Source organism: Podarcis filfolensis (genome assembly GCF_964270895.1).
Source record: "Podarcis filfolensis genome assembly, chromosome: 14".
In the NCBI taxonomy this organism is placed as follows: domain Eukaryota; kingdom Metazoa; phylum Chordata; class Lepidosauria; order Squamata; family Lacertidae; genus Podarcis; species Podarcis filfolensis.
In genome coordinates this window covers 10,405,067-10,421,064 of record NC_139616.1, presented here as the reverse complement: position 1 = coordinate 10,421,064, position 15,998 = coordinate 10,405,067, and the positions used below count along the sequence as shown (strand labels likewise).

General features: G+C 42.4%; 1 protein-coding gene across 8 annotated transcripts in view; it reads right to left on the bottom strand.

Moving 5' to 3' along the window:
- Positions 1 to 15,998, bottom strand: part of MYO5A (myosin VA) — a 128,163-nt gene that overhangs the window by 28,663 nt on the left and 83,502 nt on the right. For all 8 annotated transcript variants that reach the window (XM_083586125.1, XM_083586128.1, XM_083586130.1 and 5 more), the window contains exons 20-26: positions 14,626 to 14,782; positions 9,608 to 9,847; positions 8,467 to 8,715; positions 6,745 to 6,838; positions 5,502 to 5,650; positions 4,639 to 4,752; positions 513 to 656 (exon numbers count right to left, since the gene is read on the bottom strand). In XM_083586125.1, the coding sequence (XP_083442251.1) occupies positions 513 to 656; positions 4,639 to 4,752; positions 5,502 to 5,650; positions 6,745 to 6,838; positions 8,467 to 8,715; positions 9,608 to 9,847; positions 14,626 to 14,782 (1,147 nt within the window). The remainder of the gene's footprint in view (positions 1 to 512; positions 657 to 4,638; positions 4,753 to 5,501; positions 5,651 to 6,744; positions 6,839 to 8,466; positions 8,716 to 9,607; positions 9,848 to 14,625; positions 14,783 to 15,998) is intronic.

Below are 15,998 nucleotides of genomic sequence, written 5' to 3'. Positions count from 1 at the left end.
TGTGGCTGCCACTTCATGTAGTCAAGCAAGTCCAGAAACCAACCTCAACCAGAAGACAGATGCTAAGAGTACAGGGAATGGCCTAAAGTAACCTTCCATGCTTAAAAATGCCCCCCCAAATGGACAGTTTACCTGATTAATGTAATGTAAAATTAAAGTAAGAGGAAGATTCAGGAACAAATCAATTTTTAAGGTTCACAGGAGTTACTCATGGAAGCAAAATGTCCTTAAAAATAAGGATAGCCTCTGAGCCTCCAACACCAATTAATCAATCAACACAATGCAGAATTAAGGAGCACACAACTGCTGCCTTTGACACAATAAAGACACCACGTGAGAAAGCCAGAGAAGCACTCAGGCGGTTACAGCCTGCATCTTGCCTTAGGTATGTCCCTCTTGCATTCTGACAAAGCCTTTTTACCAGGACACCATTGCTGGAATAAGACCCCAAATTTCACCAGTATTTAGGGATAGCTATATTATAAACAAAGCCAAACCATTTTGGTCTTTACCTTGACCTTGGTTCGGAGAGCTTGTTCCTCTTTCTTGTCCAACTCATCCTGCAATGATTGCTTTTCCTGCTCCAGCTCTGTAACCCGTTTTTGTAATTTAAGGAATAGAGACATGTCCAGAGGTGCTTTCTTCTCGCTTGGCTCCTGAAATGGTGGGCAGGTCAGAATGTTTCCAACTTACAAAAAGGGAGATTTTTTGGGGGGTGGGGGACAGTCTGCACATTAGCTATCATCCTGAGGAGAAAGCTGGAAAGCTGATGGTTCCTTCATAACAAAAGCATAAGGTGTGGGGCATGGTTCTTTCACCTGGCATGAAGAGTTTCTCCAACAGCATCAGCTGTTGCCATGGACAAGGAATTGGTAGGGAAATGGTCCATGCAAAATGGAAGAACCACACCACATGAAGGCAACGCCAAGGGGATGCTTTTCCAAGCTGGTTCTGATTGAGCATGTTAACATGCAGACTGTCTCTTAGAAGAAGGGGTGGGAGGAAAGCAATGACTAGAGGTATATAAATGTTACTTGATTAGGAGAGCTATTTACTGGCATCCAGAATTTTCCAAAGGTTATTTTTGAAATCACAACTTTAAAAAGTCATTTTGACAAATACATCTAATATAAAAAAGCATCTATCCTAAAGCCTTAAAGGCAGAAAACTAGTAACTAACTAGAAGGTTTAAGGTCTATGACCAATCATACCTTTCCTTCTTATTTGTTTGAAAGGGGAGGGGAGGAGGGAAAAAAGAGTAGGTTTGCAGTTAGTTTTAAAGAAAATAATAAGCACGGTAAGTTTCTGTAACCAAAGAGCAGTGAGATAAACACCATTGCTTAAAAACTTGGATCTACTATTAGATAACCTAGCACGGTGAAATGTGAAAGCAATTGGAATTATTTCCGTATACCCAGAAATGCATGACTTGGTTGGATATTCAAAGACAGCATGTGCTCATCTCTGCATTTGTGTGTGGCCTATCGAAAACACAAAGGAGTGGTCATATAACCAATTGCTTTCACACCCTAGTGATATCAGTTAATTAGAAGACACAACAGCCCATCGCACACTACTCAACACATGGCTGACCACCTAGGATATGAAATATACTTTATCTTGAAGGGGAAACTATGGCACAGAGGACTGGTCTCCACACAAATTTAAACAGTCCTCAATGTATTTTTTTCAGTATGATACAGTATGTCTTGTCAAGTTTGAAGAAAATGGAGAAAAGCTTAAGGTTCACTTTCCCTACAGGAACTGTGCGACTCCCTCCCTTTGGCCACCCCCGTGCAAATTTAAAAAATGGGGTATAAATATGCCCTATTCCTCCTCCTAGTGCCGTTCCTCAGCTCGCCTTTTTCCAGCTAGCATCCAAAGTACAATGGTTAGGGAGCACAGAAGGCTTCACCCCTACCTTGGGAAGGTACAAAGTTCAGGGGGAAAGAAAATAAACAAGAAAAACAGAACAAATCAGCATCCCTCTTGGTCTTTAGGCATCAGCTATAGGTAAAGGTAAAGGGACCCCTGACCATTAGGTCCAGTCGCGGACGACTCTGGGGTTGCGGCGCTCATCCTGCTTTATTGGCCAAGGGAGCCAGCATACAGCTCCTGGGTCATGTGGCCAGCATGACTAAGCCGCTTCTGGCAAACCAGAGCAGCACACGGAAACAGCGTTTACCTTCCCACCAGAGTGGTATCTATTTATCTACTTGCACTTTGATGTGCCTTCAAACTGCTAGGTTGGCAGGAGCAGGGACTGAGCAACGGGAGCTCACCCTGTTGCGGGGATTCGAACTGCTGACCTTCTGATCAGCAAGTCCTAGGCTTGTGATTTAACCCACAGCACCACCTGCTTCCCTCCAGCTATAGCTTATTATCTAGCAAAATACTTCCACACGGCTGTCAATGATAGAGTACATGCTGTGCATGGCAAAAGTGCCAGGTTCAATTCCTGACATTTTTGTGCAAAGAGATCAAGTAGTAGGTATTCGGAAAAGCCTGTTCCTGGGAGGCTAGAGCATCATTGCCACTGTCACTTTTCCTCAGCCTGCAGTCCTCCAATTGCTTTGGACTGCAACTCTCATCAGCCACAGTTTGCATGGCTAATGGCCAAGGATTACATGAGTTGTAGCCCCAAACATCAGGAGAGCAACAGGTTGAGAAAGTCAACAATACCAGGCATCTTTCTATGTACTGACTAGAGCCCTAGCTATATAGTTCAACAGGCTGAGAAATGGGGATGGCTGAGAAGTTATTTGTTGCTACTCTGAAGCTGCACACAGAGTACTCATAAGAGAGGAGTGAAAAACTCAGCTGCCCTCTGTCCTAGTGGGTGTTCTCAGAGTCACCACCACTAAACCAAACAGATGAACAGCATGGAAGTAGGGAAAGCAGCTTGCATTTCAAAGACACAACAGGTTCTTCGCAGTGCCTTTGTATCAGTTTCCCCCAGGTGTATGAGAATAGGTTGAAACAATAACACCAATCACAAAGCTGCCTATTGGACGGAAGGGAGTTCTGTTGAGTTGTGAGAGTGCTTGTTGTCTGGACCATACCTAGTACCTAAGCTGACAAAGCAGGCAAGACGCGTCCTGGACCAATTAATTGCCTTAAAAACTTTGGCCACTTTCAAGTGATTTTGTTCTCGAGCGCCATGATTAGAGGGAAAGAAAAGAAAATCTTCCTGTGTGTCTTGTCAGGTGGTTATCTAGCCAGGTAGTGCTTCTTTAGGAAGAGAGGGGACAATAGGGGCTTATGCCAAGCAGAAAGCGAAATCTTATCCCAGGAAATGGCTGGAGGAACATCTCTTTCAAGAACCAATGCAGCAAGTTTGTGCTTCGACAAAGCAAGTATTTGGTTCCCTTTTCTTGTTTTAAAACCCATATGCAGCAAATAATAAACAAGACAAAACAGCTTATGAATTCCACTACCATAAAACATATCATGCATCCATAAGCATCCAATATTTTTCATTTAGTGCTATATAACCATTATCAAGCAGCTGCAGCAACATTTGAATTATTCATAAATGATACTCATTTCCTAAGGCAGTAACATAGCTGAGTAATCATTCTGGAAATATCCCAAACCTTCTAGTACTTAAAATGCAGAGCAAGCTGCCATTAAAAATGTGCCCTTCAAAAATAGTTCTCTCTCTCCCTCCCTATCACCAAGATGACAATTCATCTAAATTGGAAAACTACCTTACAAGTTACAATATTTGATCCCAGTAAATTTCAAAGGCTCCCCCATATTGTGATGTCAAGACACCTATCTGAACATAATGCCCAAACAACATGCTAGTTCAATGTTTTGCAAAGCTTTAAACCCCTACTTGGTTCAAGATGCAATGCTCTGTTGCCTGCTTTGTTGGCTTATTCATTTCTTGAATTCTCAGACTGGTAGATTTGGGATACCAGGTGGAGTCCAGACCCACCAGAATTTTCAGAAATCCTAAGTCCATAAAACACAAGTTTCCTGATACCAGTATAAAAGAATCCTGAAGTAGCAGTTCCTTACAGAAGTAATTTTCATAAAATATTCCTAGGAACCCTGGAGTTCGGCAACTATTTGAAGTTATTAAATACGACATTGTTGGACTTGTGTGTGGTTGAAAGCTGCTGACTACCTGCAGCTGCAAGTTTTGCTTCCTACCCATCTTCTACTTCTGACTAGCAAAATGCTACTCATGCCAAGCAGATATGGGTAACTGTATATTAGGGGCTGCCAATATGGCACCCTTCAGGCGCTGTTGGACTACAACTCCCATCACCCCTGACTACTGGTCATGCTTGCTAGGGCTGATGGGAGCTGTAGTTCCACAGCATCTACAGGACTATTCTTGCTATACATATATGAATGTTACAATTAGATTGCAAGGGTGTTATGGTTAAACCCTGGCTATCAGTTGTATGTCAAACATAGTACATGTGCACACAGTTTATCATGGAACAAGATATGCAATTTCAAAGAAATTCACCTGAGTCTACAGAAATAGCATACCCTTCCTATAAGAACAGCACAGTGAAATACTGATATTGCAGTAGCGATTTATAATTTGAAATAGGGGAAATCCGTGGTGGTCTCAAAGCTATAAGCAGACTCTGATTCTTTTGTATTCTTTGATCTTACCTCTGTTCTCATTGGAAATTCTTCTGCCTCAGTGATCTCAGAGCTATAGGTGTATTCTGATTCATTGCTACTATGCGTGGAATCTGTTCTCTTGTGTCCAGGCTTGGAGATGCTCTGGAGGGGAAGAAAAGTGGGCAGGAAAATATGATAGCTCTAGTGTTTGTCTTTTGCACTTCCAAATCCCAGAGATCTCATGCATGAGTGCTTTGTAGAAGTCAGGGACTGATTTGCCTCAGTCATGCGAAGACAAATGAAAGAGAGGGACTAAGAAAGTAGCATGGTGGTATAATTATTATTATTATTATTATTATTATTATTATTATTATTATTATTTATTATTTATACCTTGCCCATCTGGCTGGGTTTCCCCAGCCACTCTGGGCGGCTTCTAACTGAATATTAAAAACAGTTTCCCTAAACAGGGAACAGTTGTCTTTTAATAGTAAAATAGTTGCTTATTGGCTTGACATCTGGTGGGAGGGCGTTCCACAGGCAGGCACCACTACTAAGAAGGCCCTCTGCCTGGTTCCCTGTAACCTCATTTCTCACAGGGAGGGAATCGCCAGAAGGCCCTCAGCTCTGGACCTCAGTGTCCGGGCTGGATGATGGGGGTGGAGACGCTCCTTCAGGCATACAGGACCGAGGCCGTTTAGGGCTTTAAAGGTTGTTTAGGGCTGGTAAAGGATTGAGCAATGCCTCTGCATCTCCTACCTTTCTACTCCAAATTGCGTCCGTCCGTCCCCCTACTTTTCAGCTGTGCAGATGCAATCTGTGATTCCAGACCCATGTCTGCTAGGGAAGATCTTGTTCAGCCTAGAAACTTTTTCAAATGAAATCTTTTCCAGGTCCTTTAAGCCACTCACCACCATAACCTTCATCTCATCCTTGAGGTCATCATATCGCTCCTCTAACCGGCTGAACTCCTGAAGCAGATTCTGATATCTCTGCCTTTCATTGTTCAAATCCAGGTCTAGCTGCTTTGTCTCCTCAGTGAACCTTTTCTCCATGACCTCTGTAAAACAAAGTATGAAATCCAAATTTACATATACAGTCGTACCTTGGATCTCAAACGCCTTGACTCCTGAACAAATCGGCTCCCGAACGATCAAAACCCGGAAGTGAGTGTTCTGATTTTCGAACGATTTTCAGAAGCCGAACATCCACCGCAGCTTCCAATTGGCTGCAGGACACTCTTGCACCCAGAACACATTCTGTTTGAGAACCAAGGTACGACTGTATTACATTTGTATAGCAAGAAACAATGCATTTTAGAGACTATGGTTGCTTCCAGAAGACCTGTTATTGAGAATTCATCCTGATTTGTTTGCAGGGAAATTAAACAATGTTAGACATTTAAAGAGAACTCATTCCAATTTGTTTGCAAGGAGGTTAGATGATACTGGATCAAACCAGTATTCAGAAATCCTACTGAACGCTGGGATTTTCTCCCAGGTAAGTGGGTGTAGGATTGCAGCCTAAGTAAGGAATTGTAGCCAGCTCCCAGATTTGAAACAGTATGGCTACAAAGCTCCTGTCCTTGAACCACATTAGCAACTAGTGCATCCAGCTGTGGAATGGTCAATTCCTCAGTAAGATTTAAGCAACTTCTATAGCGTCACTACAGCTCAGTATCTGAGGCTCAGAGACCATTTAACTGCTCTCTTAAAAAAAGAAATTCTAATCCCACAATTCGATGCTATGCAAATGAGGCAGTAAGGCTGGTTCAGGACTCACTTATGCACATTTTATCCTCCATGTGATATTGCCTCTAGCCCTGAACCAGTGCAATATCCTACTCTCAAATAATGGATGGGGAAAAGAGATAGACAGCCTTTCTGCATGGTGATAATCTGATGCTTACACAGCCCATTTCACTCTTTGCTTTCTCCCGGGAGTGATGATACTGAGTTCCTTGGGGTCAGTGATTCAAAGTGGAGGCCCATCATGTTACAGAGTTTTGCTTAATTGATAAAAAAGCAGAGGAGAGAAAAGGGAGAGAAGAAGAGGGAGAGGGAGGGAGGGAGACTGTGTGTGTGTGTGTGTGTGTGTGTGTGTGTGTGCACGCGCATGCAAAAACCATCAACCAAACTTCTGAACCAAGGTTACCTGTTATCTCTTTGGCCTGGTCCTGGATCCGACGGTTCAGCTCATCCTTTTCTGTTTTAAGCAGTGTGTTTTGCTCTTTTAATTCCAGTACCAACTAAAAAAAGAAAAAAATAGTATTAGGAAAGGCTCACAGCTGAAACAGAAAAAAATCCATCTTAACAAGTACCCTGTTTGAGTAACAAATCAAACAATTTTTTAAAATTACAATTACAATCTCACAATAAAGTTACAGCATCAGTTAAATTACAACAGGGTCAGGCATAATACATTTATCTAGCTGGCGAGGGAAATGGAAAGGTCTAGTTGGTAGAAAACAGCCAAAGAGGAGACTACCTGAATCTTGGAAGGGGGTAGGGGGAAATCCACAACCAGGGCACCACCACAGAGAAGGCCCTCTCACTAGCCTCTGCCAACCATGCTTCCAGCTGAAGTGAGAGAAGGGCCTCTCCATCAGATCTTAGGCAGCAGGGAGGCAGGCTGATATAAGACGTGTCAGTCCTTTAGGTATGCTGGACCTAAGCCATTCAGGTAATCACCAACCATTTGAATTGCGTCCAGAAACAAACTGACAACCAGCATAGGCAATGCAGAACATGTGCAAAACAGTCCCATGTCAAGGGCCCATTAACATTCCATGCCAACTGAAGGTTCCACAAATGCTTCCGCTGTAACCCCAGTTACAGCATATTGCAATAATCCAATCTAGGTGCAACTAAGGTGATCTCCTCAGTAAAGGGCACATCTGACCCACACAACACACATTTCTTACCTTTCCTAAGAGAGTGTCTATCATCAATGATTTCTATAAGATGAATCTTAAACATAACTGGCAGTTATCGAAGCACTCAAAGCCCCCTACTTCTCTTGCAGCATAGAGATGGAGTTTGGTTCCATTTTGCTCTTTTTTCCAGAAACAAAACGGCCAGCTCATCACCGCAGATTAAGAGTTCTGTTTCTCATCTGCTTTCTCTTTTGAAGAAGAGTTTGGATTTGATATCCCCCTTTATCACTACCCGAAGGAGTCTCACAGCGGCTAACATTCTCCTTTCCCTTCCTCCCCCACAACAAACACTCTGTGAGGTGAGTGAGGCTGAGAGACTTCATAGAAGTGTGACTGGCCCAAGGTCACCCAGCATCTGCATGTGGAGGAGCGGGGACACGAACCCGGTTCCCCAGATTACGAGTTTATCGCTCTTAACCACTACACCACACTGGCTCTTTGGGTTTTAGGCTGCGTTTTCCCTCACATTCTCCAACGCAATAGGATCACCCAGTCTCCAGCTTATAATGCAGCAGCTTTCTGATCCATCTCTGGCTCTCCACCATGATGTGTCCAGAAGGAGACCTCAGATCCTGCCTTCAGCTCCCATCCTGGGCTTTCATCCGATTCTGACTCTCCCTTCACGCCTGCTCTCTCTATGTCTGAGTCTCTGCCCTGTCCTCTCTGTCCCTGACTTCCATGCCCTCTGCACCTCCTCTCTCTTTCTCTCTGGTTGCTCCTGCACCTTACGAGGCAATGAGGAGGACATGGGGACACTAGGCATCTAGCCACTTCCAGTCTGACTCCATTTACATCTCAGGGAGTCCAAGTCCAATTTATCATGCACCATCAATAAAGGATGCAGCACTAGGTATCTCACATATGTTTGGGCTTATGATTATGCACAAATGCGCCTTCAGGTTGTTCCTAAAGTTCTGTGCTGCAAAGCAAGCCGTACTCACCTGGTCTGTTTCTTGTTTGTATATTTCTGCTTGTTCCTCAATCGTCTTCTTCTCAGTCTGTGTTTGGTGCAGTTCCTTTCTGAGCTTGCTAATCTCCTCTTGAAGGCTAAGGACACGGTTGGTGGCATTCTTGGCCTCTTCTTCACTCATTTTAAGTCGTTCTACATCATTCTTTAGCTTCTCTGTCTCAGACGTGTATGCTGCTTCCAGAGTACTTAGTTTCTCAATTAGGGATTTGGAGTCTTTGGACTGCGTAAAGCAAAAAATGATAGAGATCAATGTTTGCAATGCATTTCAGTTTAACATTAAGCTTTCAGGCTAGGAAAAGATGTGTTATTTATCATCATTTCTCAGCTATCCACAGAATGTGCACAACTTCACACAATGAAAATGTCTGTTGTAAGTAGGGACAGACAAATCAGTTATTGTCTGTTTCCCTCAGTTTTTCATTTTTCAATCTTAAATTCTCATTTTCACATCAGTTTACAATTTCTTTTTTTTGTGCAATTTCATCAGCATTTTACTACAAGGTTCTAATGTACAAATTATTATATGCAATTGTGCCAGATATATTCATTTTTGCAAGCAATTTCCCCTAATGTAATGCAATTTTGTGCAAACTTTTCCTAGAATATGTTTTTTTCTACATATTAACTGGTTGGAGAACTGCATTGCAAAATAATGAGAATTTTGAAGGATGACCACATTTCAATCTGCAGGATGTTTCGGGTAGTGCAAATTTTATAGTATGTTTTTGCACCTTACATGTTGTTTTTATGGCGCAAGCTAGTTAGATATCACTTGTGAAATCTGCATCTGATTGCACTCTCACTTGCTAAAGCTGGGATGAACAACCTGTGGCCCTTCAGGAGATGTTGGACTGCAACTCCCATCAGCCCCAGTCAGCATGGCCAATGGCCAATAATGATGGGAGGTGGAGTCCAACGACATCTGGAGGGCTCCAAGTTCCCCATTCTTCTGCTAGAATGAAGGAGTTCAACTCAGTTGTCAGTTTATGGGGATACTCTGCCTTTCTACAAGAGCATCCAAAGCAGCTTATATAGTACTCCAAATAGCCCTTATTTCAAAATGCAGATGATGTAAGCTTCTAGCCACCAAACCCACAGATATGTCACTTTACCTGCTCATCAATTCTACGTTGCAGCTGCATGATCTTGTTCTCCATGCCAACGTTGAGTTTCTTGTAGTGTTCCACAGAGCGTGCCTCTATCTTCAGCTTCTTCAGCTCTCTCTTAGCCATCATGCGCCGGAAGCAGCACTGGAGATAGACAATTGCCTCCAAAGATCTGTGGTACCGCACGCGAGCCAGCCAACCACGCACATGCTTCTGTATAATGGTGGCCTTGTGCCCACGAAGCATCTGCATATTAAAAAAACACACACACAATGAGGGGCCTTGTACTGTCATCAGGGACAATTAACTGATACCATGAACTGTGGCTAGTAAACTTAAACTTAAAAGCAATGATAATTAAAGATAATTAAAGCCAAGAAATAAAATAAGTAATATACTACTGCTTGTTGGGTACATGGAAAGCTGACTATGTTCCAGCTGTCTACAGTGCAGATTCCTTAAGTGATGTTACAACTATGTGCCTATATATATTTCTACACACACACACACACATACACACACACACTGTATGCCACACTATGGGTCATCAAAAGGACCTGGATTTTTCAAACTCTGGATAATATTAACTGCTCCATAGATTAGGGTTAAGTAAATCATGTGAAACTGTTTCACAATATTCCCTTCTCCCAGTGCACTCTCACACAAATTTCATTTGGAGGTGGAGCATTTCAATACTCTTCCTTTGGGCAATGCCAGGCACTTCCCACAGCAGAGCCCCAAAGCTTATAACCATCATAATACATTAATTGCTTTTGGCAATTATTTCAGTTTAAGAGTTCTTGAACCACAATCTAATGTTCTTTTGTTGATGCATAATGAACAGTTTGCAAATTCTTGATTAACTCCTTACGTTGTTTCTAACCACACTAGTAAATTAGATCATGTGTCATAGAGGGGGAAACCTATACATGTCATAAAGAACTCAAGACTAAACTGGTTTATACCAAAACATTGATAGATTCAACTGGCGAGTTTGTCAATTTGGATATCTGTATTTCTGCCATAAAACAGTCTTCCCCAACTTGGAGCTCTCCAGATGTTTTGGACTACAATTCACACAACAGAAGTTGTAATCCAAAACATCTGGAGGGTATCAAGTTGAGGAAGGATGCCAAAAAACAGTGAAATAATTATCCATAATGATATGAAACTTCCAAAGATGTAGAAAGACAGATGTTCTTAAAAACAGTATATTGATTAAAAATACAGAAAATGGTTAAACTCTCAAGTCATTTTAATATCATTTCATGTAACTAACCAATACTATGACACATGACACACTATCAGTGACATTTCAACTACATCCACTGCTTTTAAATTGTCCTAGAAATACCTTGATTCAGGAGATATAGCAGATCCACATCTGGTAGTACAAGTGAACCAAGTACATCCAAAGATGGTCAAAATATTATAAATTTTACTAAGGACACCAGGTGGTTTACAATATAGTACATGTAAACCTGGAGCCAATGGAGCTTCCTGTGAAACTCACAGACATCACAACAGCATCTCTTCCAGGAACCTCCCAAAAATATGTGAAGCAGATGATTCAACTCCTTCAGACACCTTATTACAGTCATGTGACCACTAAACATACCAGTTTAATAATGGCTACTGACACCTGTTGCAATTGCTTCCCTACACAAAGTAGTTTTGTTAATGGAACTATCTTTAACTACAGGAACACAACTGACGTGTCACAGGACACCATGTGCCAACACATCTGGATCAGGTCCGATATATTAACAGAACCACATATACATCAATTAATCAATCAGGGTGTAACAGATTTTTTAATAATATGAATGAAGTGAAAATCAAACGTAAATGAGGCATAGTAAAGGTAAAGGGACCCCTGACCATTAGGTCCAGTCGTGGCCGACTCTGGGGTTGCGGTGCTCATCTCGCTTTATTGGCCGAGGGAGCCGGCGTACAGCTTCCGGGTCATGTCGTCAGCATGACTAAGCTGCTTCTGGCAAACCAGAGCAGCGCACGGAAACGCCGTTTACCTTCCCGCCGGAGCGGTACCTATTTATCTACTTGCACTTTGACGTGCCTTCAAACTGCTAGGTTGGCAGGAGCAGGGATCGAGCAACGGGAGCTCACCCCGTCACGGGGATTCGAACTGCCGACCTTCTGATCAGCAAGTCCTAGGCTCTGTGGTTTAACCCACAGCACCACCCGCGTCCCCAAAATGAGGCATAGAGAACAGGATATTGGGCTCTGATTAGAGCAGGGGTGGGAAACCTATGGCCTATGGGCCAAATCTGGCCTGCCTGGTCTCCCATTGGCTCGCAATACTGCATTCATGAAACCACACCCACCTGCCCCAAATGCAACATCACATGTGGGATTAGGTGTGGGGCATGTAGAGATGCAGCGAAAGCAGGAAGTGTTCAACCCTGCTTTGTGCAGTATCCCCACCCCTGCCGGCCAAGATTGACAGATGGGTGGACAAAGAAGTCAAATGGTGTCAAAAGCTGGCCCATCAAGGAGGAGGAGACAAAGGGCCAGATTCTGCTAACCCAGCGTGCTAGCAGAAGCCAGCGCAAGGGCTCCTGCAATGCAGCAGGATTTTCTCCCCTCTCCTCCCCCAGAAAGACCTGAATTCAAAGACCTGCTCAGCCTAAAAGCTCACCAAATGCCCTTGGCCCAGACCTGTCAATGGATTATGAAAAAAACCCAACAGACCTTGCCTTGAACTCCTTAAAGGAAGAGGCAGATATAAACAATAAAACAAGGGAATCCCACCACAACCATCAAGTTGGGACACCAAACACTCATTGCCTGTTTGGCTAGTATTTCTCAAAGGATGTTTTAAAGTATCATTTAGGATAATTAGGAATGTAATAGATTCTTCAGAGGATGAAGAAACTATAATTGCTACAAGGCTCATTCCAATTACAACACTCACCTCCTAACTGAAAATATTCTTTTAGTCACACAGCAGAATCAGGCCCTACAAAAGGCACTTCTGCTCATCATCTGAAGACTGCCTGCCTGCCAGTCTTCTGCCACATTATTAGAAATTCTGCACTATTTTGCCCCCCTAGAAAATATCTCAAGTCATCTTTCATCACCTTTAGTGCAGCTGATTAGGGATTCGCTTTATTTAGAACATTTGTACTCCAAAAAGGCTCCCAGAGTGGCTTACATACAACCAATGAAAACAACCTGCCCACAGGTTTACAAAATGCATGACACAAATGTAAATGTGGACATGGAGGGAAAAGGAAAAAAGCAACGTTAGGCACCAATTCTTGAAGTTTAAGCAGTAGTTCTTATAATGATCAGATGGAATTCATGTCCCAGTTTTGTTGCTGGAAAGTAATCAGGTAAATAGCTACTAGGTTCCCTGTAATACACATTTACTCACAATGATTTCTATGCTGCTACTTGTGCATTTGGAGAGTAAATGCAAAAACACCACAGATGAGAAATGTTACAAAGACCTCTGGTACAGGCAGAGCCAAAGACTCATCTCTTCCTTATCACTTTGATGACCCATTTGAAATCTGAACACTACTGATGTCTCTTGGGAATAACTGCAACTTCAAATCATACCACACTGAACTGTAATAGCTATTGTCATGCACTGATATTTCTGCTGCAATACAATTACTGTGCAATTCTCATTGATTACCTCCAACAGTTAGTTCTGACTAGCTCTGTGGTAACTACAATAACCACAAAGGAAATGCAACAGCCTAACAAAAACAGATGTTCCAAAACAAGACCAGTAATGAACCACCACATTAAAACTTATAAATGACACATAATGGATGAAGCATCCTTAATTCCATAGCCAGAAAGCAGCTGAGCTGGTGATGTGGTTTGATTTTTGAGCTAGAAGGGATGTATTTTTAAAACTTATTTTATTAAAATATAATGCTTCTCAAAATAATTACTACAGTTTTGAAAAGTAGCATAAGATCCCTTTAGTGCTTTATTAGCTGTGTTTTTAATTTTCTTGTGTAATTTTTCCCATATGAATTGCAATTCTTTTACTGGAAGTCACCTTGAAACTTCTTTTATATAAAGAATGTTCAAGGAAGTTTCAAAAGGTGTCCAGTTATTGAAATCAAGATTCCATATTTGTTTAATGATAGCTAAAGTACGAAGAACCGGCATACTGTAAATCAAAACTTTAACTTAAAGCAAATTACTTTACATTTGACAAGTTTAAAGGTATGACTACAGTTACTGGTATATAATATTATTCCTACTTTCAAGTGTCATGTGAGATCAGAGCTACAAATGGAATTACTGTATGCTCTGGTTTTTCCACTCATTGCAAAAGTCCAGCTTGTGCACCAAGAATAGGTCTTTCCATGCCAAGGAATCAAGAAGTTCTAGCAGATAAGGGAGCTCCAGCCATTTATCACAACTACCTGTAAGCAATCACACAAGCAGGTATCTTTGCCCCAAACCCTTCCCATAATTTTAGCATGTGGATACAGACATACAGGGTTGACATGCAGGCAACAACTGTTTTGTGTGGGGGTTACGTTCCTGTTCCCAATGCACATTAGTGGAACGCACATAAGCCCACTCCGTCCCTGCTCCTTTTTCTGGCCACTTCTAGGTTGCGGCGATGCACACACGCACGGTCACACACATATTGAACACATGCAAAACGGTTGTTGCCTGTACAATACCAAAGCCACAGTTTTCCGCCTAAGTATTTCACAGTTGAAGCACATGATCAGGACGAGTGGCTTCCTGTATTTTTAGAAATCACACCTTGGCAGTGAAATTGGTGCATGTCTTGAGAAATGAACCTGTAAAAATAACATTGTGAAATTTCATGTTCTATAGCATCCTAGAAGAAACACGGCCACATACTGTATTCCAGGAGGAGGAGGAGGAGGAGGAGGAGGAGGAGGAGGAGGAGGAGGAGGAGGAGGAGGAGGAAGAAGAAGAAGAAGAAGAAGAAGAAGAAGAAGAAGAAGAAGAAGAAGAAGAAGAAGAAGAACCAGGAGTCAAGTAACAGACTCTCTTACCTGCTGATATTTCTTCCTAGCAATATAACCTCGCAAATATGACTGGAGAACCACAGTGCCGGCTAGCGTGCGACGGTATCGCTTGCGGACAACATACATGCGCTGGAATTTCTGAATAATGATGGCAGCTTTGGTTCGTCTAAGGAAAGTGGCAAGGCTGACCAAGAAAAAATATGGGGATAGAAGACAGTATTTACAAACTCCAAAGTAGTCTCTTAACATTAACACTTTATTACAAAGGTCCCAATGACGGCAAAATTTTGGATAACCCAATAGCATCAGATACTTCTCCCCAGGCTTACATTACAGTCCTAAACCACCAAGTTCAATGAACCTTATTCACTAATTACTGAGTTTAGGACTGCAGCCAATGCACCAAATTATTGTCATTGGAACATCTAACCTGTAAAAGCAAGACTCAGAGAGCACCAGTCACATATTAACTGCTGGCTTATCTCCTTTTTGAAAATTTGCAGTGATATGCATTTCCCATGTTACATTAGCCCAACACTCGTAGGCCCAAACTTTCAAAAACAATGGTGCATTTAAAAGATTTAAGATGAGCGTACATGTTCCTTAGCAAAAGGTTTAAATAATTTTTCTTTAAATAACTGAATTGTTCACATCGCATTCACATCAGGCATTCAGTCACTCTGAATTACTGGGAATAACTTTGCAGGGAAAAGTCAACATCGGCATAATGTTACATATTTCTAACCTGCCTTCAGTTCAACTGCTCTACAAAGACAGATGCTGTTGACCAACAAAAGCAGTTGTGGAATCTTAAGAACTTCAGCACCAACGTTTACTAAAACAACAGCAGTATCTATGCTCCAACAACAGGATCCTTGCTGGATCAGACCAATAGTCTAGCCAAACAAATGCCTTTGGGAAACCCAAAAGCAGAGTTTCAAGGCAGCAGCCCCTCCCACTGATGCTCCCCAGCAACTGGTATTCAGTGGCATACTGCCTCTATACTGGAGGCTGCACATAGGCAAGTGAGACCTGCATGATGCATATACCGTATTTTCCCCTCTATAACACGCAGATTTTTTCTCCTAAAAAGGAAGGGGAAATGTCTGTGCGTGTTATTGAGCGAATGTGTGGTCCCTGGAGCCAAATGGCAAAAAAAATCAGGCAAAAATCAAATCGCGCGTCTCGGAGAAGGGAAACCTGAAAAGAGGAAGTGGCTGCTTTCCTGCATTCTGCCTCAGGGTCTTACTGCCCACCCTCCTCTGTTTCCTTGCTGTGTTTGCTCAAACGGAACAAAGAGCAGGGAAAGCCCCTCCCCTCCAGGCAAGCAGAGGGGAAAGCAGAGTGTCGTCTCTGTGCTCCGGTGCTGCTGAAAACATGCAGGAGAGAGAGAGAGAGAG